This window comes from Globicephala melas, chromosome 1 (assembly GCF_963455315.2).
Source record: "Globicephala melas chromosome 1, mGloMel1.2, whole genome shotgun sequence".
In the NCBI taxonomy this organism is placed as follows: Eukaryota; Metazoa; Chordata; class Mammalia; order Artiodactyla; family Delphinidae; genus Globicephala; species Globicephala melas.
In genome coordinates this window covers 114,371,556-114,394,020 of record NC_083314.1, presented here as the reverse complement: position 1 = coordinate 114,394,020, position 22,465 = coordinate 114,371,556, and the positions used below count along the sequence as shown (strand labels likewise).

The following is a 22,465-nucleotide window of genomic DNA, read 5'->3' as shown; positions in this document are numbered from 1 at the left end:
CTCCTTCTCTTATTCCCTAAATGGATAGCCATCAAGATTTAAAATATTCAGACCTGTAACCCCCACTGTTCTTCCTCCTTACTCTGGCTCCCCTCTTTCTTTAGCCAAGTGATCTTGCCTCCTATTTCCCAGAAGAAATGGAGTACAGCAATTGTGAATAACTCAGTTTACTCCTGGGCCTTTCCACATACTGAAAAGCGTCGCTGTGGCGAGTAGCTACCTCCCTGATTGGGCACTTTCTTGCCCATACACTTCACCTCCCACTGCTGCTGTACACTTTTACCCTATGCTGAAGCTATTTAGGTCTGTTGACATTTCCTGAGTAAACCATGCTCTTTCCTTTATGCATTTGATTCAAGATCATCCCAGCCTATCTTTGTCCTCAACTTCATCTGCCAGAGGAACTGTTTATCCTTCAAGATTCAGCACAAATGCTGCATCATCTTTTATGCCTTACCTTACTACCCAAGAATTTCCTCTTTTGAGCTTGAATAGCACCTGTAGATTTCTTAGTTGTAATCCTTGTCACATTCTATTACAGTGGTTCATCTATTTCCCCTTTAGCTTCTCATCTCCTATATAGTGGAGATATGTTCATTCTTTGTTGTGTTCCCAGAGTCTAGCTCAGTTTCTGGTACCATTGAACAGTGCTCAATAAATGTTGAGAAGATTGTTAAACCAGCACCAATGAAGTAAAAATACCTGGAAGACACTGTTGTCTCTCAGAAGGGACTTAATGAAGTATTACAATTCAGAGTGTCTTTCCTACAGTAGAGTTTTGAAAAAGAATAAAAGTCCAGAGATGGCATTGCAGTAGTTATAGGATGTATATTTCAGTATATGCTACTTAATATTATTAGCGCTATTGCTATGAGGAGTTAAATTTTTTGTTAGCTGTTTTAAGGAAAATTAGAATGGTATTGATTTTGGCGCTGAACAGTAATTATTGATTTTATTTCCTAACCATTTAATTTAAAAATATTCTATTTGAATATGTTCAGTCAAATAATCATTTCTACATTGTTTTAGTCTGTACATAATATTTTGTAAAAATGTGCATAAGTGATTTCATGCTAATATGCTGTTTTTATGAGTGTCATTTAATCATTGTTTAATTTATTTTTCGGATACAAGCTTGCTCCTCTTCAGAAGTATCTGGTAGGCAATTACTTTTAATAAAACAAATGTTACCTTTTAAAACTTTTTATTTGGTTGTTTGCAAGTTGCTATGCTCCTCTTAAAGTTATATTTTTATAAAATATTTTGAGTTAATAAAATATTTTAGTTGATGGGAGAAATGGTTTAGTTTTATGTTGAGTTTTATCCACAGAAATTATTTATATTGCAGTTTCTTGTGTGATATTTTAGAAACAACAAATATAGCACTGTGAAATAGTGGGAGCTGTACAGGGTAACATAAGACAAATTAATACACACCACTTAAATTAGATAACCCAGGTTAATGAAAGGTTTTTGAAAGGAAAATATAGTTGTAAATCTTGAGTAAAACAGCTAATATTTTAATTGGGTATTTACCCTAGGAAGTTTATATTCTATTTTGTTCTGTTTTCTATTTGTTTCCCTTCTATTTTCTGACATCCATTAAAAGAAGTTAAATAAAATTGTGCTTTTATTGTAAAAGAGGTGTCAAAGAGAGAGGTGACATTTATCACATTACAAAGAAAACTGGAGAATTCAACATCTGGAGTAGTTATAATCTGTATAGTAATAGATTTATAAACCCTTCTTATAAAACATGAATGATAACCTCCTTTAAGCTTTGCATAATGGCATACTGTAATGAACAACATGCCCTTTTTATAACCAGTAGCAATCTAGAATCTAGCAGCAACACAGAACCAAAAATTGCCCAGTAAATAAATTTACTAACTATAATTAGTGAAACATTTCAGAATTATCTGAATAACATGGAATAAAGATATGCCATACTTGAATTTTTAATAAATTTTCCTAATGTTTAAAATGAACTCTCTAATTTTTAACAATGTCGTCTGTATAAATATATTCAAAGATATTTTGAGGGTGGTAAGATTTAAGTTTTTTTAATGTACTTGTAGATATGCATAAAAATTATCACTTTGTTTCTTCTTTCTTCATCTCATGAATGTGGGTAAATATTTCTACAAACCAACCCTGGGTGAACATATAGATTCCTTTGGTATTTCTTAAACTGAAGAGAAAATAAATTTATATGGAAAATAAATGTAATTGAAGTATATACTTCTGGGAAGAAATTGAGGTAATTTTTGGTGTGTCCTCATTTTTTTAGTACCTAGTTTGCTCCATTATTGACCAGTACAGAACAAAATATATTTGCAGAAAAATCCTTTGTTGAGATGTTTTTTCCTAAGGAGTGTTACTAATCACTGTGTTTTCAGATAGGTACTGATGATTACTAAGAAGCATTACAACCAATATTATAACTCATGTGTTGAGCTCCAAAACCTGTGGCTGTTGCAGGATATCACAAGGGTTTAAATTGAGTGTAAATGTAGATATGGCTTATATATGAACACAAGAAAACAATTGAGAACTTCAAGTGTATGCTTTATAGGGAACTCCAGATTAAATGTGCTGCAGTGTTTGAATTTGGCTTTCTCCCACCACTCGTTTTATTAATTAGTTGCCAACACCTTATGTCAGTGGATATAAACTTTAAAAATAACTAGAGAAAAGCATTTAGAAAGTTAAATTCACCACTGTGTAAAAATAATAAAATCCAAAGCAAATACATATGGTTCTAGATTGCCTATTTTTTTTAGAGTTATTCATAATCTAGCATGTTATAAAATATTTTATTTTTTGTGTTTATATTTATAAGGTATATATTTTGGTTAACCAATATTTTTACAAAGAGTTAACTGTGTTCATCTTTGCATCTAAGTAGTACACATATAAACCAGACATTTCATGTGTATATGTATACTTACGTGACAAAAAGTGTTGCAGGAAGAGTTTTCTTTGTGGAATTATTTAATGACATTATAATTAATGCTTATCCTTACTCTAAAAAGGAATCTATTTGTTGAAATAATTTGCAAAATTTAACATCTTTAATTCACACCATTTCTGATAATTTTCATCTAAGACCTTTATGAGAACTGTTATTTACTTTCTACAGTGTTACTTGACAGTAAACTCAGAATACTGATGAGTACAGAGAGTATTTCAAAGATTTTCCTGAATATCCTATTAGTGCATGAAATTCAGTAGTACTTAAAATTTTTCCTTTAGTTTATTCACCAAGCAGGAAAAAAGGAAATTTTCCTTCAACTTACCATCTTTGGCAAATACTGCCAGTCCTTCCTTTGACCAGTTAGTTTTTTCTTAACTCAAGATCCAATTAGCAAAAAGTGACAGGAGAAGCTGAAACAGGATGTTAGGGATTTTTTCCTTTTCCTGATTTTCTTCCATGTCTCCAAATTATCTATACTCATGCAGGCATCTGGAGAGTTTATACTGCAACTTGATGTGCAAGTTCTATAGATAGAAAATAACTAAAAATATTTTTCAAAAGAAATCAGAGGTATATTTTGGGAATCACAAGTTGTTTCTTAAAAGCCACAGTTGCATTTAGCAATAAATTATGTTTTTAATTTATTTTATAGCTGTCGTTTCCAAGTCAATGGCATGTGCAGATGTCTGTTTCATGCAAAAAAAAAGAGATCTTACTTATAAAACCACTCTTCTTCAGTTGTAACTAGTATATTAACTTTTTAGAAGTAGGATGACTTGAACCTTCCTAAACTCAAAGGAAATGTAATAATTTTCCACCCCCAAATCCACCCCCAGGAAGAATTAGATCATATTTGCATAAGTAGTTGCAATTATTTGATTCATTGTTTTGGTGAATGAGATTTTCATATAATGGAAAGATTCTAATTTTAAAAATTATTTTTCTTAAATTTTCTAAAATAGGTATTTTGGGAATATTTTGCAAAATACAAGTGACAGTTTATATAAAGTAGTAAAATAATATGTTCAGAAATGCACACTAGTGTTACATAAAAACTAATGTCTGCTGTTGGTGCCTGTGAACACCATTTTGAAATCTCAAAGCACTTAAAATGCCAACAGCTTTCTTGTTTAACAGTATTTTGCCAAAGGTACTTCAGTGGGGGTAAAGGAGGAAATTACAATATATCTTACATGCCTCAGTTTAATACTACTGCATCATTAGAAGATCTTATTAAAGTATTTGTGAACCCCTCATTGAACTTTTGTCTTTTTATCATCATTATCATCATTCTTATTATTACTTCTGAAATAAATGCCACTGTGCCATTTGTTTAGCCTTTTACTATTTCAACACTATTTAAATCCTACTTTCATCTTTATTTATAGATTCAGATATGAGAGGAATAAAGGGAACTCCCCCCCCAAAAAAAAAAGAAAGACTAAAATAATTACTTCTTGTGTAGTTAGGTTTTGCTCTCTCAAACCTAACTATGGGAAAAATAATACATTTTCTTAATGCCATTTTATCTCTCTGGAATTTTTTTTTATTATTTGTTTCTAAAACCCTGAAGTTATTTTGTAAACAGAAATCATTGTTAGTAGCTTTGTGGGAAGACAATGAAAAGAGGAATCCTTTTAAATGATTCATCATTTATCAAATCTAAAACTTCAAACCACAGCTCTATAAAATAATGTGGCTACTATTGATCATTATATAAACATCTGGTTTTGAATTGCTTTACTTTAGTTTATATTATAAATTAGGCATTCAGGCATTTCGTTTGCTCCAAATTTAGAATGAGAGCTTTAAGCTGTTTGGGTTTTTTGGTTGTGGTTTGTTCTGTTTTATTTTTAAGTCTTTGTGACTATTCTTTGTGTTAGTCTGTAGTTTTTCCCTTTCTCTTTACCTTCAGTAGAGAGGATACAAATCTAATAATATAAATCCTTATACCTGAAAACAGCCCTTTGTCAAAGTCAGTTAGTTTTGAAACTCCACAAATCAACAAATTCACATTCTCCAGATTTTTTACTTCTTAGGTTTACTCTGTTAATATCTGCTGGCTTATTTATTTACAATAAGTATTTTGTCCTATATTGATTTCTAACTTTTTTCATTACTTTCAGGTATGTTTTCAGGAACAGTATTTTTATTATTAAATTTGAAATTAGCAAAGTGACCTCCATAGAGAACAGTATTAGATATTCTTAGAAATTGGAGAAACTGTTTGCTTCTTCTTTAGAGAAACTAAATAGCTCTCTAGTCTAATCATGGTTGTGAATACATGTTTCATGGCAACCATAGTTGACTTAAGTCTGTGTTTTTTAAGCAAATATATTTATGTGTAATGTATTTATGTATGTAGTATAAATATTCTTAGAAGTCAAAATTTGGTTTTTTTTTTTTTTTTTTTTTAATATATTTTCAGTGAAAGAGTTTCTAGCCAAAGCCAAAGAAGACTTTTTAAAAAAATGGGAAAATCCTGCTCCGGTAAGGAACATTTAAAATTTTCTGTGATTTAAAAATCTTGCTTTAAGTAAAATCATGATTCTCACCTAAATAATTTACTACTTCAGAAAGTTTAATTTTCAAATAGCATTAATAAATATAAGCTGAACGTGAGAATTTTGCCATAATATTATGTTTTGATTTATTAATAATTTTATGTATACCTAAATTGGAGAAGGAACTAATTTCTGATATAATACCTGATTATACATTTTGATACTAATTCCAAGTTGCTACAAACTCTTGATATTTTCTAATATTCTAGTCATTTTGATTTATGCCTTCGATAGCATATTTATTATTTTTATTAATTATGACAATTAGGGATCATATTGTGCAGTTTCAAATTCTTAATCACAAATACTTGGCTACTGACAACATACCAAGTACACTAGGATCCTTTCATAAATGTTTTGATGAGTTAAGTTCTATATAATTTAAGTACTTTAGATCTTAACTAAGATCTAAAAATTATATATAAAAAGAGCCATCTACACTTGCCAAAAACTCTTTTTCAATTTATTTTTATAAATAATTAATGACCTTTAATAGTAGGTGAAATTTTGAAAACTTTTCCTAGCATAAAAATCCTTTTGAAGTATTTTTTCACTAAAAAATATTTAATTTTAAATAAAATGTTACGTTTTATGAAGATGCCATCATTACCAAGATTTAGAGCATGAGCTATATAATTTATGAGGAAGATAGCATATTCGTATGAAAAGCAGTGACTAGCAGAAAGAGATGTTTTGTTGTCTATTAATGATGTTTATTTTCATTATTTAGTTGGGAACTTTATTAAACATTTCAATCCATTGTTGTTGATAAAACCAAAAATTAAATATTAATCCATAAAATTAAATAATTAATTCAGTCAGAATTATAAGGACTTTTTCTTTCTGTATCCATACAGAATCTCATGGCAATTTAAAATTATTAGAAATAAGAATGAAAACAAGTTTTATAAATAAAAACTTAGAGTTACTTGCTTCCTCCTTAATGATTCAGTAAGAAGCTATGATGTGTCTCCAAAGGCAAGGTTGATTTGCAAAAGATTAAGTCCAACTACAGTGAATTCCAGTAGCAATCCAAATTCCTCACTTATAAAAGAACCATATTGCATCACATTTTTCTAAAGCTTAATGCTATACAGAATGGCCCTTGGAAATATTTTTTCCAAGATTTTCATGAAGATGTTTATAATGAAAACCTATTAAACAAATGGGTTAGCAATTACTATTTGGTGCCACTTAGCACATAATTTGTTCCTAGTAATTTTCATTTTGTTGTGGCAGCAACAAATTCAATAGATTGATGCCTCCAATTCTTTGCTTCTATGCTATAGTCAAAGCCAAAGATATTTGCTTGTAACAAAGCATCTTTCAAGGAGAAAGAGAGTGATTATTCTTCTGGGACTCTGACTTTTGGTTATCTTTGTGGGAGTGAGAAACTCTTTTTACCTTATTGTTACTTTTTTAGGTAATACTGGGTTGTTATCACATCAGAGAGAGAAAACCATTAGTATCTCTCATGCTGTTATTATCTAGTTCATATAAGGATAGAAAGGAAGTAAGACAGTGTTTCTTCAGAGGTAACTCTAGTGAAAGGACTCTGATCCTCAGCTTATCTATTCATTATAATTATTTGTAAGTGCACTAAGACTGTGTGGCTTCCATGATTGCATACTTCTGGTCAGTTTGTAATTATTAAAATATGGAGCTAATTTATTAGAAGTCCAATACTATGAATTCATATTAGAATATGGCCTTTCATATTTCAACTGAGGATCTTACTTCCTCACATTACTATTATGCTTTGTTTTGCGATGTAAGTCTCTTCTCAAATATTAGATCCTTTCTTATTCAAAGGGAAAAATAGAACCAATAATCTGCAATTTCAGTAGTCTCTTTGTATTGTTTTTAAATGGATAGTTATAAATTACCTATTCTGATAGCATATCATTAAATCTATTATAGTTTTCATAGTCTTCTTATGAAAATTTCTAATTTTAAAGTTTATTTTTTCATGTATATGTAGAATAATGCTGGGCTGGAAGATTTTGAAAGGAAAAAAACCCTTGGAACAGGTTCATTTGGAAGAGTCATGTTGGTGAAACATAAAGCCACTGAACAATATTATGCAATGAAGATCTTAGATAAGCAGAAGGTTAGTGTATGCATTGGTTTGGGGTTTTTTTTTTTGGAATTTAAAAAAAATTTTTAATTTTAAATTGAAATATAGTTGATTTACAATGTTGTGTTAGCTTCAGGTATACAGCAAAGTGATTCAGTTATATACATATATATTCTTTATTAGATTCTTTTCCATTATAGGTTATTACAAGATATTGAGTATAGTTCTTTGTGCTATACAGGTTCTTGTTGGTTATCTATTGTATATATAGTGGTGTGTATATTTTAATCCCAAACTCCCCATTTATCCCTCCTCCCCCACCTTTCCTTTTGGTAACCATAAATTTGCTTTCTATGTCTGTGAGTCTATTTCTGTTTTGTAAATAAATTCATTTGTATCATTTGTTTAGATTCCACATATAAGTGATATCATAGGATATTTGTCTTTGTCTTGCCTACTTCACTTAGTATGGTAATCTCTAGGCAGAATACTCTTTAACATAAATTGCAGCAATATTTTTTGGCCCCATCTCCTAGAATAATGGAAATAAAAACAAAAATAAACAAATGGGATCTAATTAAACTTAAAAGCTTTTGCATAGCAAAGGAAACCATAAACAAAATGAAAAGACAACCTACTACAGAGTGGTAGAAAATATTTGAAAATGATACGACTGACAAGGGATTAATTTCCAAAATATACAGCTTATTACAGCTCAATATCAAGAAAACAAACAGCCTAATCAAAAAATGGGTAGAAGATGTAAATAGACATTCCTCCAAAGAAGACATACCAGTGACCAACAGGCACATGAAAAGATGCTCAATATTGCTAATTATTAGAGCAATGCAAATCAAGACTACAATGAGTATCACCTCACACTGGTCAGAATGACCATGATCAAAAAGTCTACAAGTAATAAATGCTGGAGAGGGTGTAGAAAAAAAGGAACCCTCCTACATTGCTGGTAAGAATGTAAATTTGTACAGCCAATATGGAGAACAGTATAGAGGTTCCTTAAAAGACCAAAAATAGAGCTACCACAGGATCCTGCAATCCCCCTCCTGGGCATATATCTGGAGAAAACCATAATTCGAAAAGATACATGCACCCTAATGATTATAACAGCACAATTTACAGTAGCCAAGACATGGAAGCAACCTAAATGTCCATCAACAGATAAGTGGATAAAGAAGATGTGTGTATATATACACAATGGAATATTACTCAGCCATAAAAAAATGAAATAATGCCTTTTGCAGCAACATGGATGGACCTAGGGATTATCATGCTAAGTAAAGCAGTCAGACAGAGAAAGACAAATATCACATAATATTGCTTATATGTGAAATCTAAAAAGATGATACTGGTGTATTCATTGTTATTTACCTGAAGAGTAAATTTTATCTGCTAGATTATTAAACACATGCAATAGAATAACTTACCAATGACACCTTCAGATAATTTTATTGTTGTGTTTAATTTGCATTCCTCTTTATTGTGACTATATGACACATACAATTAATAGTTTGAGTGTAGGGGGGTACATTATGATTTCAATAATTATTTATACATAATAGGTATATATATGTTTACTAACAAAATATTGAATTCTATATGTAAAGAACAGGCATCTCTATTACATTCTGCCTTGTGGAAAAATGCAGGGGCCAATTACTTGATCCTTAGATTGAGGTAACAGAAATTTAGTGATTTATTTTATGACTTAATTTAATTGACAGTTGAAGCCCTGTTGTTTAACATGATTGAGCTGTTTAATTTAAAATGTAAGTTAAAGCAGGAAAAAATTTGAAAACCTGCATACTGTAACAAATATCAAATCATTATATTATGCACCTCAAACTAATAATGTTACATGTCAGTTATAGCTAAAAGAAATAAATTAATTAAAAAATGAATTTTAAGTATTTATCATATATTAGTGTTATCTAATGAATCAAGGTGTCTGAATAATTCACGCTTTAAATATTAAGCTTCTGTTTTCCTAGTAATGACTATTGAGGGAAAGTAAAAGAAAAATGGCGAATCTTGATTTGTTATCTTACAGATATTATGTACTCAAGAATGACATTTTGGCTTGCTGGGATACAGATAGGAAAATGTGGAGGAAACAGTACTGAACGAGTAATCAGGGTTACAGATGGTGGGTAAATTAGTGCTATCCAATAGAAATATAATGTGAGGCACATATGTCATTTTGAGTTTTTTAGTAGCTACATTTTTAAAAAGTAAAAAGAAATAGTTAAAATTATTCTTAATTAATAGATCTTTATTTAGCCCAAGGTATCTAAAATACTATCACTGCCACATGTAATTAATATAAAAATTACTGAGATGTTTCATATTCTCTTTTTCATACCAAGTTATCAAAATCTGATGTTTATTTTACACTTACAGTATATCTCCATTCAAATTAGCCTCATTTTGAGTGTTAAATAACCACATGTGGCTAGTGGCTACCATATTGGACAGCACAGCATTAGACTGGTCTGAGGTTTCAGTCCAACCTCTATTTTTTTTTTTTTCGGTACGCGGGGCTCTCACTGTTGTGGCCTCTCCCGTTGCGGAGCACAGGCTCCGGACGAGCAGGCTCAGCGGCCATGGCCCACGGGCCCAGCCGCTCCGCGGCATGTGGGATCTTCCTGAACTGGGGCACGAACCTGTGTCCTCTGCATCGGCAGGCGGACTCTCAACCACTGCGCCACCAGGGAAGCCCAACCTCTATTTTAAAACAAAAACCAAAACTAACCCCTAATATGAAAAGTAGTAATGGATTAAGTCTCTCTAAAATTAAATTCACCCATACACACATTTGTGCATCTTTGTCTACTGCCCTCTTTCACTTTATCTTTTCTAACCATGCTTCTTGAAAAAATAGTTTAATCACTCACCGCTAACTCACTTCCTTTTAATTCTTCAACCCACAACAATTTAGCTGCCTCCTTGTTTATCTCCTGCTTCTTGCTACTCTACTGAAATGGCACTACCATGGATCACCAATCCAGTGACTTAATCACCAAGTCCAGTGGACTCTTTTTGCTCATCTTATGTGACTTTTTTAGAGCCAGGACTGTAGTGATACTCCCTTGAAACTGTCTTGTCCCTGGACTTCTGGAACCCCATGCTCCTAATTATAGTATTTCCTCTCTGGGCTCTTCTTTTTCATGTGCCTTTTCCTGTTTTGTTCTATTTTTTCCTTCTGTCTGCTCTTTAAAGATTGCTAATCTCAATCGCTGGACTATCCACTCTTCCTGTTTTCTTGTTCTGTACCCTCTTCCCGTGTACTCTAATCCAAGCTTCAACTCATCATTGAACTCTACACTTCTGATTTGTACAATCTGAGCATGGAGCTCTTAGAGATCAACTAGTCCTTACCCTAATTATCTAGATGAGGTAATTGGATCTTAGGGAGGGTAAGTGACCAGCATACTTGTATTGCTAGCACAACAACAAAATGTCTCCAATTTGCTTGCTTGCTTGTTTGTTTGAAGCATAATAGACTTACAATATTATATTAGTTACAGGTGTACAACATAATGATTTGATATTTCTATACATTACAAAATGATCACCATGACAGTCTAGTTACTATCTGTCACTATACAAAGTTATCATAATATTATTGACTATATTTCCTATACTGTATTTTAACCTGTGATTCATTTATTTTGTAACTCTTAATTTATCCTGTAAACTCTTAAAGTTCGTATCTCTTAATCTCCCTTACCTATATCATTCATCACCCCACACCTCCTCCCCTCTGAGTTCTCTGTATCTATGAGTCTGTTTCTGTTTTGTTATGTTTGTTCACTTGTTTTTTTAGATTCTACATATAAGAGAAATCATATGGTGTATTTCTTTGTCTGTCTGACTTATTTTACTCAGCATAATACCCTCATACCTCTAAGTCCATCTATGTTGTCACAAATGGCAAGATTTCCTTCTTTTTTTATTGCTGAGTATATTCCGTTTTATATTCCATCTTCTTATCAATCCATCTGTTAATGGACACTTAGGTTGCTTCCATATCTTGGCTATAGTAAATAACACTGCAGTGAACATAGGGGTGCATATATCTTTTTGAATTAGTGTTTTTATGTTCTTTGGAAAAATACCCAGAAGTGGAATTGCTGGATTGTATGGTAGTTCTACTTTTAATTATTTGAGGAACCTCCATACTGTTTTCCATAGTGACTGTACCAGTTTACATTCCTACCAACAGTGCATGAGGGTTCCATTTTCTCCACATCCTTGCCAACACTTGTTATTTGTGTCTTTTTTATAATAGCCATTCTAACAGGTGTAGGGTTATATCTCATTGTAGTTTTGATTTGCATTTCCCTGATAATAAGTGATGTTGAGTATTTTTTCATGTACCTGTTGACCATCTGTGTGTCATCTTTAGAAAAATGTCTACTCAGGTCCTCTGCCTATTTTTCAATAGGGTTGTTTTTTGATGTTGAGTCTTATGATTTTTTTTTAATATCTTGGATATTAACCCTTTATCAGACATTGTTTGCAGTTATTTTCTCCCATTCAGTTGGATGCCTTTTTGTTTTGTTCATAGCTTCCTTCACTGTGCAGAAGTATTTTAGTTTAAGGTAGTCCCATTTGTTTACTTTTGTTTTTGTTTCCCTTGCTTGAGGAGACATATCCAAAAAAACATTGTTAAGACAGGTGTCAAAGAGCATACTGCCTATGTTTTCTTCTAAGAATTTTATAGTTTCAGATCTTACATTTAAGTCTTTAATCCATTTTGAGTTTATGTTTGTATATGGTGTGAGAAAATAACCCATTTTGATTCTTTTGCATATAGCTGTTCAATTTTTCCAGCACTGTTTATCAAAGAGACTATCTTTTCTCCATTGTATATTCTTGCCTTGTTTGTTGTAAATTAATTGACCATATAAGCATGGGTTTATTTCTGGGCTTTCTATTCTGTTTCATTGGTCTATGTGTCTGTTTTTATACTAGTTTCATACTGTTTTGATTATTGTAGCTTTGTAGTATACTTTGAAATCAGCAGGCATGATACCTGCAGCTTTGTTCTTCTTTCTCAAGATTGTTTTGGCTATTCAGGGTCTTGTTTACATATAAATTCTAGAATTATTTGTTCTAGTTCTGTGAAAAATGCTGTTGGTATTTTGATAGAGATTGCATTGAATCTGCAGATTGCCTTGAGTAGTACGGCCATTTTAAGAATCTTGAGTCTTCCAATCCATGAGCTCAGTGTATCTTTCCATTTGTTTGTGTCATTTTTAATTTATTTCATCAATGTGTTTTAGTTTTCTGAGTACAGGTTTTTACCTCCTTGGTTAGATTTATTTCTAAGTGTTTTATTGTTTTTGATGCAGTTGTAAGTGGGACTGTTTTAATTTCTCTCTCTGATAGTTTGTTGTTAGTGTATTAAAACACAAAAGATTTCTATACATTAATTTTGTGTCCTGAAACCTTACTGAATTCATTTATTATAATAGGCTTTTTTGTGGCATCTAAAAAATGCAGGGGGGAAGTAAGAATGCAGAGCCATTAGAATGCATTCAAACTTAAGAGATTATCAACTTAAATAACCACATATATGTATAGGTTGTTATATATAAACCTCCTGGTATCCACAAACCAAAAATCTGTAATAGATACACACACAAAAAAAGAGAAAGGAATCCAAACATAACAGTAAAGATAGACATCAGATCACAAGGGAAGAGAGCAAAAGAAGAAAGAAACAAAAAAAAAACTACCAAAAAAACCCACCTGAAAACAGTTACCAAAATGACAATAAGTACATATCTACCAATAATTACTTTAAATGTAAATGGACTAAATGCTGTAGTCAAAAGATAGAGTGGCTGAATGAATAAAAAACAAGACCCATATATATGTTGCCTACAAGAGACTCACTTCACATCTAAAGACACACACAGACTGAAAGTGAGGGGATGGAAAAAGGTATTCCATGCAAATGAAAATGAAAGCTGTGGTAGCAATATTTATATCAGACAAAATAGACTTTAAAACAAAGACCATAACGAGACATGAAGGACATTACATAGTGATAATTGGGTCAATGTCAGAAGAGGTAATAATAATTATAAATATATATGCACCCACCATAGGAGCAGCTAAATACATATAGCAAATATTAACAAACATAAAGGGAGAAATTGATAGTAACATATTAATAGTAGGGGACTTTAATATTCCACTTACATCAATGGACAGATCGAGATAGAAAATCAATAAAGAAACACTGCCCTTAAGTGACACATTATACTAGATGGGTTTAATAGCTATATATAGAAAATTCCATCCCAAAGCATCAGAATACACATTCTTTTTCAAGCACACATGGAAATTCTCCAGGGTAGATCAATGCTAGGCTACAAAACAAGTCTTAATAAATTTAAGAATATTGAAATCATATCAAGCATCTTTTCCAACTACAATTATATGAGACTAGAAACCAACGACAAAAAAAAAGTACAAGCAACACAAACACATGGAAGCTAAACATAGTGCTACTGAGCAACCATTGGGTCACTGAAGAAATTAAAGTGGAAATCAGAAAATACCTGGAGACAAATGAAAATGAAATGCAATGATCCAAAATCTGTGGGACACAGTAGAAGCATCTCTAAGAGGGAAGTTTATAGTGATACAAGCCTCCCTCAGGAAACAAGAAAAATCTCAAATAAACAGCCTAATCTTACACCTAAAAGAACTAGAAAAAGAAGAATAAACAAAACCCAAAGTTAGTAGAAGAAAAGAAACCATAAAGATCAGAGCAGAAATAAATGAAAGAGAGACTGAAAAAAACAATAGAAAAGATAAATGAAACTAAGAGCTGTTTCTTTAAAAGATAAGAACCTTTAACCAGACTCATCAAATAAAAAGGAGAAAGGGTCCAAATAAATAAAATCAGAAATGAAAAAGAAGAAGTTACAACTGACACCACAGAAATACAAAGGATCATAAGAGATTACTACGAACAATTACATGCCAACTAATTGGACAAACTAGAAGAAGTGGATAAATTCCTAGAAGAGTACACTCTCTCAAGACTGAATCAGGAAGAAATAGAAAATATGAACAGACCAACTACCAGTAATGAAATTGAATCAGTAATTAAAAAAAAAAATACCTCCCAACAACAAAAGTTCAGGACCAAATGACTTCATGGGTGAATTCTACCAAACATTTGAAGAAGAGTTTACATCTGTCCTTCTCAAAGTATTCCAAAAAATTTCAGAGAAAGGAATGCTTGTGACCTTATTGAATGAGGCCAGCATCACCCTGATACCAAAACCGAAAAAAGACACCATAAAAAAAGAAAACTATAGGCCAATGTAACTGATGATCACAGACGCAAAAATCCTCAACAAAATATTAGAAAACCAAATTCAATATATTAAAAAGATCATACACCACGATCAAGTGGGATTTATCCCTGGGTGCAAGGATGGTTCAGAATCCACAAATCAATCAATGTGATACACCACATTAACAGATTGAAGAACAAAAATCATATGATCATCTCAATAGATGTAGAAAAAGTTTTTGACAAAAAAGCTTTTGACATGAACATCCATTTATGACAAAAACTTTCAACAAAGTAGGTATAGAGGGAACAATACCTCAACATAATAAAGGCCAAAAATGACAAGCCTACAGCTAACACTTATACTCCCTGGTAAACTGAAAGCATTTCCTCTAAGATCAGGAATGAGATAAAGATACCCACTCTGTCCACTATTATGCAACATAGTATTGGAAGTCCTAGCCACAGCAAACGGACAAGAAAAAGAAAAAGAATCCAAATTGGAAAGGAAAAAGTACAACTGTCACTGTTGGGAGATGACACGATACTATATTAAATTTATATGTTTTTTATTAAACCTATTATTAAAATGTTATTATCTGTATAGTCCCTCAGATTTTTTGTTAAGATGTTAACAGAATGTACTCTAGTCATAAAATATTAAAAGGATTACAAACGATACCATTTTTATGCTTTAAAGTATTTAGGGAAGTTTCAAATTTCTTTTTTAGTAAGGTAGTGAGAAGTAAGATAAGTTACTGAGAAGATTAACTCGTTGATTAAATATTGGTGAAAGAGCATTTTCCGGAAGAATAGCTGCCATTTGAAGTCATTTCTACTGCGGCAATGTTCTGGATCTATTCATAATTAGGACAAAGTGTTTATGTTCTGAATTTTTTTCAAGTTTATTTACTGTAATTTGCTAAAGATAAGTAATAAAATAACACTCCATAATAACCTTTTTGCCATAAATCTTTCAATTAACTCTTTTTGGCTTCTATCTTATAGTGTATGGAGCATGGGGAAGAAAATCAGTGCAGAAATCAAGGAAATCTCATTTCTTTATTCCTTACTATATGTCTAGCATTGCTAGGTACTTTATATTATTGTATCAGTGAATCTTCCCAACAACTTTGTGTGACATTAATTTCCCTTTTAAGCCCATAACCTATTTAAGTAATTTTTCCAAAGTCAAACAGCTAGTAAGATGAACTAGGAATTTGCACAAGCTTTGTCTGATTTCTATGCCTCCACTCCTTGTTTAATTTTTCCTTTGAAATGTATTTGTTATCCCTAAGATTCTTTCTACCACCACATAATTTGGTCTCTCACTAACGTTAACTGGGCTTTCACAATAGCATCTTAATTAATTTTCACAACCCCACACTTTTCCCCCTGTACTAATTCACCCTCCTCGTTGCCAGTGAAGTTTTCTTACCATATCATATCATTTCACTTAGTCAGAAAGCTTCCTGATGTTTATTAAATGAAGCCAGAGCTCTGCAGCCTACTTTCAAGCACTTTATAATTTTCTTCCAGACTCCACTATAGGCTTATTTGACACTTTTCCTACATGTCCTCTATTCTCTACTTCTCTGATTGAAACTTGACTCACAGGAGTATTTGGTGCTCTGCTGGGTGGTGCAGGGTAATATGCGGTGATACATGGCCTATCTTCTATATTAATATCTTCTCAAGTGTTTGGCTAAAAAAAAGTCAGCTGATAAGTAATTATTTAGAAGTGCTTTTAAATATATATATTTAAATTAACATAAATATTAAGAAGTAAATATAAATTTTATTTGAATTTTGAAAATAAAACATGGGCTATATTCCCAGGGGTACTTGTTAATTTTCTCTGCCATTCTGGCATACTTCATCACCAAATTTTGAGAAGCACTGTCCTAAGCTATTACCAAATGGAATTAGCAATCAGACTTACCTTTTTTTTTCTTTCCAGTTTTAATGATATATAATTGACATATAGCCTGTATTAGTAATGATTTGATTTATATAATAACATCATGAAATGATCACCATAATAAGTTTAGTGAATATCCATCTTCTGATAGAAGCAAAATAAAAGAAAAAGAAAAAAATTTTTTTCCTTGTGATGAGAACTCTTAGATTTACTCTCAGCAGCTTTCATATGTAACATACAGCAGTGTTAATTATATTTATCACGTTGTACATTACATCTCTAGTACTATTTATCTAAGTATAGAAGACTTATCTTTCTATATTTTCCCCCTTCAGGTAATGGTTCTGGATATTAACCCTGACTGTACTACTCCTCTATGTTTTTCTAACCTTTGATATCTATCCATCTTTAAGACCCAGCTGAGCTCTCACCTTTTTTAATAGATTATAATAACAATTGACATTTATTGAGCTTTTACTTTGTGTAAAGCACTGTGTTAATCACTTGACATGTATTGTGCTACACAGTCACTTTCAAAGTAGGTATTATAATTATCATCAGCATTTTATAAAGAATCTTGGACTCAGAAAGATTATGTACTAGGCCTAATGTAAACATTTTCTCCTCTGAAGAGTTATAACATCATAACTCTCATTTGGCAGTTATTCATAAATTGCTGTTCTCATATTTATGCATCATACTTTCAAGTAAATTTTATGGAGCATGAAGGGAGATACTCTCTTGTCCTTATCTCTGTTGCACTTGTGCCTTACATGTAGTAGATATGCATATTTAAAAGTAAATTAAAATTTAATTAGTTAATTTTAAAAATTAATTTAAAAATTAACCAACATTATTTGCTTTGCCAGCTCATATGTCTTAGATTCATTTTAATTGTTATGCCCCCCAACATACACACACATTTGGCTTAAGGCTATAATGCAGAAAGCCTCTCTGTTACAGTTTTCATTACTTATTTCACAAGGTAACACATTGTCTATGCCTAACTAAAAACCCAGTGTATATTGTAATACATAAAAGTAAACACTGGTATATCCAAACAATGGAATGTTATTCAATGCTAAAAAAAAGAAAAATGAGCTATCAAGCCATGAAAAGACATGGAGGAAACTAAATGCATAAACTAAGTGAAAGAAGCCAATCTGAAAAGGCTAAATAAATACTATATGATTCCACCTATGGAACATTCTGGAAAAAGCAGAACAATGGAGACAGTAAAAATACTAGTGGTTGCCTGGTTTTGATGGGAAGGGAGGGTTGAATAAGTGGGACACAGAGGATTTTTAGGGCAGTGAAACTACTCTGTATATTATAATGGTGGGTTCATGTCATTACACATTTGTCCAAACCCATAGAATGTACAACACCAAGAGTGAACCCTAATGAAATTAATGGGTGATAATGATGGGTCACTGTAGGTTCATTAATTGTAACAAATGTGCACTCTGGTGAAGAATGTCGATAATGGAGGAGACTATGCATGTGTGGAGGCAGGGGGTATATGGGAAATCTCTACTTTGTGTCCAGTTCTGCTGTGAACCTGAAACTGCTTAAAAAAAAACCAGTCTATTAATAAAAAGTAAACACAAAGCAACAATAATTCTCCAGCTAATGTTATATAATTTATTGTGATAAATATGAACTAATTGGTTCTGTAACCAGTTAGAATGTGGACAATAGTGATTCATTCACTTCATGTTTTCAGGTAAAAAAAAGCAGCTGAGGTCCGACGAGTTGAAATAACATCTCCAGTGTCACACACTGGTTGAATAGAAGGTCTAGAGAACACAGGTCTTCTGACTCTTAGTCAATTATTCTTTACTCAGCATTATTTTTATACTATAATTTTATATCCTAATAATGGATGGTATCTTTGATAACCTTTCTTATTCATGTTCAACTTCTCGAGTTCTGTGACTACCCCACACTGACAATAAGCCTCTGTCAAGAAAAAATGCCACTTCCTAATGATTTACACATATACAAAACCCTGTTTTTCTTAAATTCAGAATAGAATCACATGTGGAATAGAATCACAGTCTTCATGAAGTCAAGATAGGTTTCTTTCCCTACTATGTACCTGATTGATTAGACAATCCAGTGGAAGCTTGATTAATCCTATATGACCTTATTTGTTATAAAGACATAGTCATTTTTGTCAATATTTTATGGCTCTGCAAATGTTCTTTTATTTATTCAGGTATTATGAAATTAACAGATTGTTCATTTTTACCTCCTGTTTTTTAGTTATTGACTTTTCCTCAATCTTTAATTTTCTTGCTTATCTTCTCAAGATTTAAAATCAGTACCTACTTATTACAGTAATTTGTGCCAGCTCTTTTAGTGGACTATAAGTCATTAGGACCTAAGTATTTTCACATATTAATTTTTTAAGTAATTTATTATGAGTCCCTTTTTTCTTAGCTCTTGCTTCTTTACTGAAAATTATAGTTAACCTTCCGAAGACCAAGTTTTAAACCTCTGTTAGGTTTTTCATTTGAGTCTGATAAGCCTAGTTGGTAGTTATTATTATTATCCTTATCTAAGATAGCAATTTTGTTTATCCAAGTTCATCATGATATGGAAAACTTTTTTTTCTTTTAAAATTATAACAGCTTTTAAAGTTTGTTCAAATACATAAATATATCTCTTTTTTGTCAATTACAGGTTGTTAAACTGAAGCAAATAGAGCATACTTTGAATGAGAAAAGAATATTACAGGCAGTGAATTTTCCTTTTCTTGTTCGACTGGAGTATTCTTTTAAGGTAAATTTTACTTCTATCTAAATGAGATATTTTCAACTTCATAGTTTTTAAATTACAAAGTTATAATAGGATTCTAATCTATATGATAAACCTGGAGAAAATGAATAAACAAAAAAGTAATATATTTAGATTTTATGTAATTAAGTCCTATTGTGCTTAAAAACTTAGGTGACATTTGAAAAGGTTTTGATTCTTATTGAGGAAATTGTTAAAGTTAATGTGTAATTAACTTTGTTAATGTGTAATTTTTCATGAAATGGTATTATAAAATCAAGTATTTTAATTTATCAAAATTCATAGTGACATCTTATTAAGCAAATCTTACACTCATACTAATGAATACACCCACATACCTTCTTCTCTTGAACCTTTGCTGCTGCAATCTCACTGTCGTCTTTTACTTAGTAATTTGTGCTCTAGCCTTTTCATTTATTTGAAGCAGAACAATCTTTGGCCCTCTGCTCAAGCACCTCATAAAGTTGCACAAGGTTTATTCTTTAAGTTGGCAGCTTTTCAGCTTTTTGGAATGATACTTAGCATCTCTCTACCAATTGATTAATATGGAACATTTTAGCCTTTTTCCTTTTTCCTCCTTTATTCTTTAAATCAAATGAAGATCTGTGTATTTAGGATGATGTTAAAAATCGTTAATCTCTCTGACCTAATTTAGTACATAAAATGTAAATATTCTTACTAACTTTTTCAAATTGTTTTTTAACTTTTGCTTACACTATAGCATTACGTCATTGCCACAGTGTTTAAGTGTTCAAGAGTTAAGTGTTCCCTGCAAGAGCAGGAACAGCAAAAATCCCATACTAATCTGTGGCAAGAGTACCAGGGGGGAGAAAATAAGTGCCCCAGTGTAGAAAAGTTAGGGCCTTTTCCATTTATTCTCTATTTCCCAATGTTAGTAATGTATCAGATTTTTTAATTTGTCTTTTTCTAATTGAACATGGTGTTATCTTAAAATATTTTCGTGCAAAATAATGTTTCATAATTTTGATTTAGTTATCCTTTTTATTTGTTCATAGGATAATTCTAATTTATACATGGTTATGGAATATGTCCCTGGTGGTGAAATGTTTTCACATCTAAGAAGAATTGGAAGGTTCAGGTAACTAACACTTTACACTCCTCAAATCTTTATATGCTGTGTGTTTGTTTTAAACCAAACTTTTAAGTTATTGTCAATGTTAAAAATTTATTTCATTTAATTTAGTAATATTTTAGCTATATGAAGAGTTACATGGAAACATTAATAAGAGGCCACATCATACTGAGTTTTAAAAATTAAATAAAAGCACCATGATAGCAGTATAAATATTCTAGCATTGGTAGGTATCATGAGGGTCCATTATTTGAAGACTATCCAGATATTGCAAAAATTTATTGAATTTAGACCAGTGTTTACTGAATAAATATTAATAATACATCTCTGGGGAAGAGGTTTGTGTAAGGATGAAGATAAGAAATAAATATATAGAAAAGATAATCATTGATATCATAGTGATAAAATTATGAAAGTTTGTTTTGCACAGATTTATTCTCCTTAACGTTTTTGCCATGTTGAGTTTTAAACATATATATGTAATTTAAAAGGAGTTTGTACCTTGTCATTAGGTTATTACTAATAAGGTCACACAGTTATTAAAAGAGTTTATACATTTTGTTAACTTTACCTGTGTGTAATAGTTTGTAAGCTACTACTGTTCATTTAAAATCACTATTAGAATGAAGCTGAAACCAAGAGCAGGTCCAGCTTTGTTCAGTATACTGTATATTGACATTAATTAAAACATCAGTATGAATTCAAACAAGACTGTAGATGGTAATTCAATTCATGAAAACATGATGGTAGACTTGGATTACCATGAGATCATATTCAGTAATGGGCCAGAATGAGAGTTATTTTAGTTACCTGAGGCCTAAACCAAAATTCATTTATTGACCTAATATGTACAGGACACCTAATATATGTCAGGCACTGTGCTGATACAGAGTAACTTCTCTTTAATGATTTTTTTTTAACTTGCTGTTGTCCTCTCCTACACTCCTTGTCCAGGCAGGTCCAGAATTCTCATGTTGCCCTATGATAATTTAGAGTTTTACACTGAATTACCACACCTTAACCTGTCTTCAAAAAATATTTTATCCATTTTCTGTGATTATTTCTTTTCTTTGCAACTCCCCACACTCTTATTTCTTTAATACTTAACTTGATACTAAGAGGAAAGCAAGTTGATTGACATAATTCACACACAGGCATTGTCGTTTCTAACCTTTCACACATACTATTTATATACTTGAAAGGTTGCTAACTCCCACCTTAGAAACTTTGAGGCAACAGGAAGACTGAGTTATTGTTGAGCATGGTTCTAATCAGAATCAATGGAGTCATTACGATTCTCTACTTAAATAGTAACTGTCTAGACTTAAAGCTGCTACAACATTAAATGTTCCTTATAGAATATTTTGCTCTGACCTTTCAACAGTTTGATTAAAGATCTATGTAATGTTTGTGTACCTCCAATCAAACACCAGTGTGGAGATAAACATAAAATGCTGAGTGCATCTTATGTTTATGATGATAAGATGATAAATGCATCTTATATTAACGGGTGTATGAAGAAAATGAGAGGGGACTTCCCAGGTCAAACGTTTCCAAAATTAGGGATAAATATTTCAATGACCTGGATGATTCTTTTAATCTCCCTTTACAGTATTCTCATTCCTTGTCATAGGACATATGGTATACCTTGTAACAGTGTCATGATAGGGCTGGAACTGGAAGGATATTATA

General features: G+C 31.6%; 1 protein-coding gene across 8 annotated transcripts in view; it reads left to right on the top strand.

Moving 5' to 3' along the window:
• The window catches only part of PRKACB (protein kinase cAMP-activated catalytic subunit beta), a 142,840-nt gene that overhangs the window by 88,870 nt on the left and 31,505 nt on the right, over positions 1-22,465 (top strand). For 4 of the 8 annotated variants that reach the window (XM_060303499.1, XM_060303503.2, XM_060303514.1 and 1 more), the window contains 5 exons: positions 1,135-1,158; positions 5,406-5,467; positions 7,523-7,651; positions 19,567-19,665; positions 20,697-20,779. In XM_060303499.1, the coding sequence (XP_060159482.1) occupies positions 1,135-1,158; positions 5,406-5,467; positions 7,523-7,651; positions 19,567-19,665; positions 20,697-20,779 (397 nt within the window). The remainder of the gene's footprint in view (positions 1-1,134; positions 1,159-5,405; positions 5,468-7,522; positions 7,652-19,566; positions 19,666-20,696; positions 20,780-22,465) is intronic. The other 4 variants (XM_030866053.2, XM_070044851.1, XM_060303525.1 and 1 more) reach the window with 1 other exon arrangement.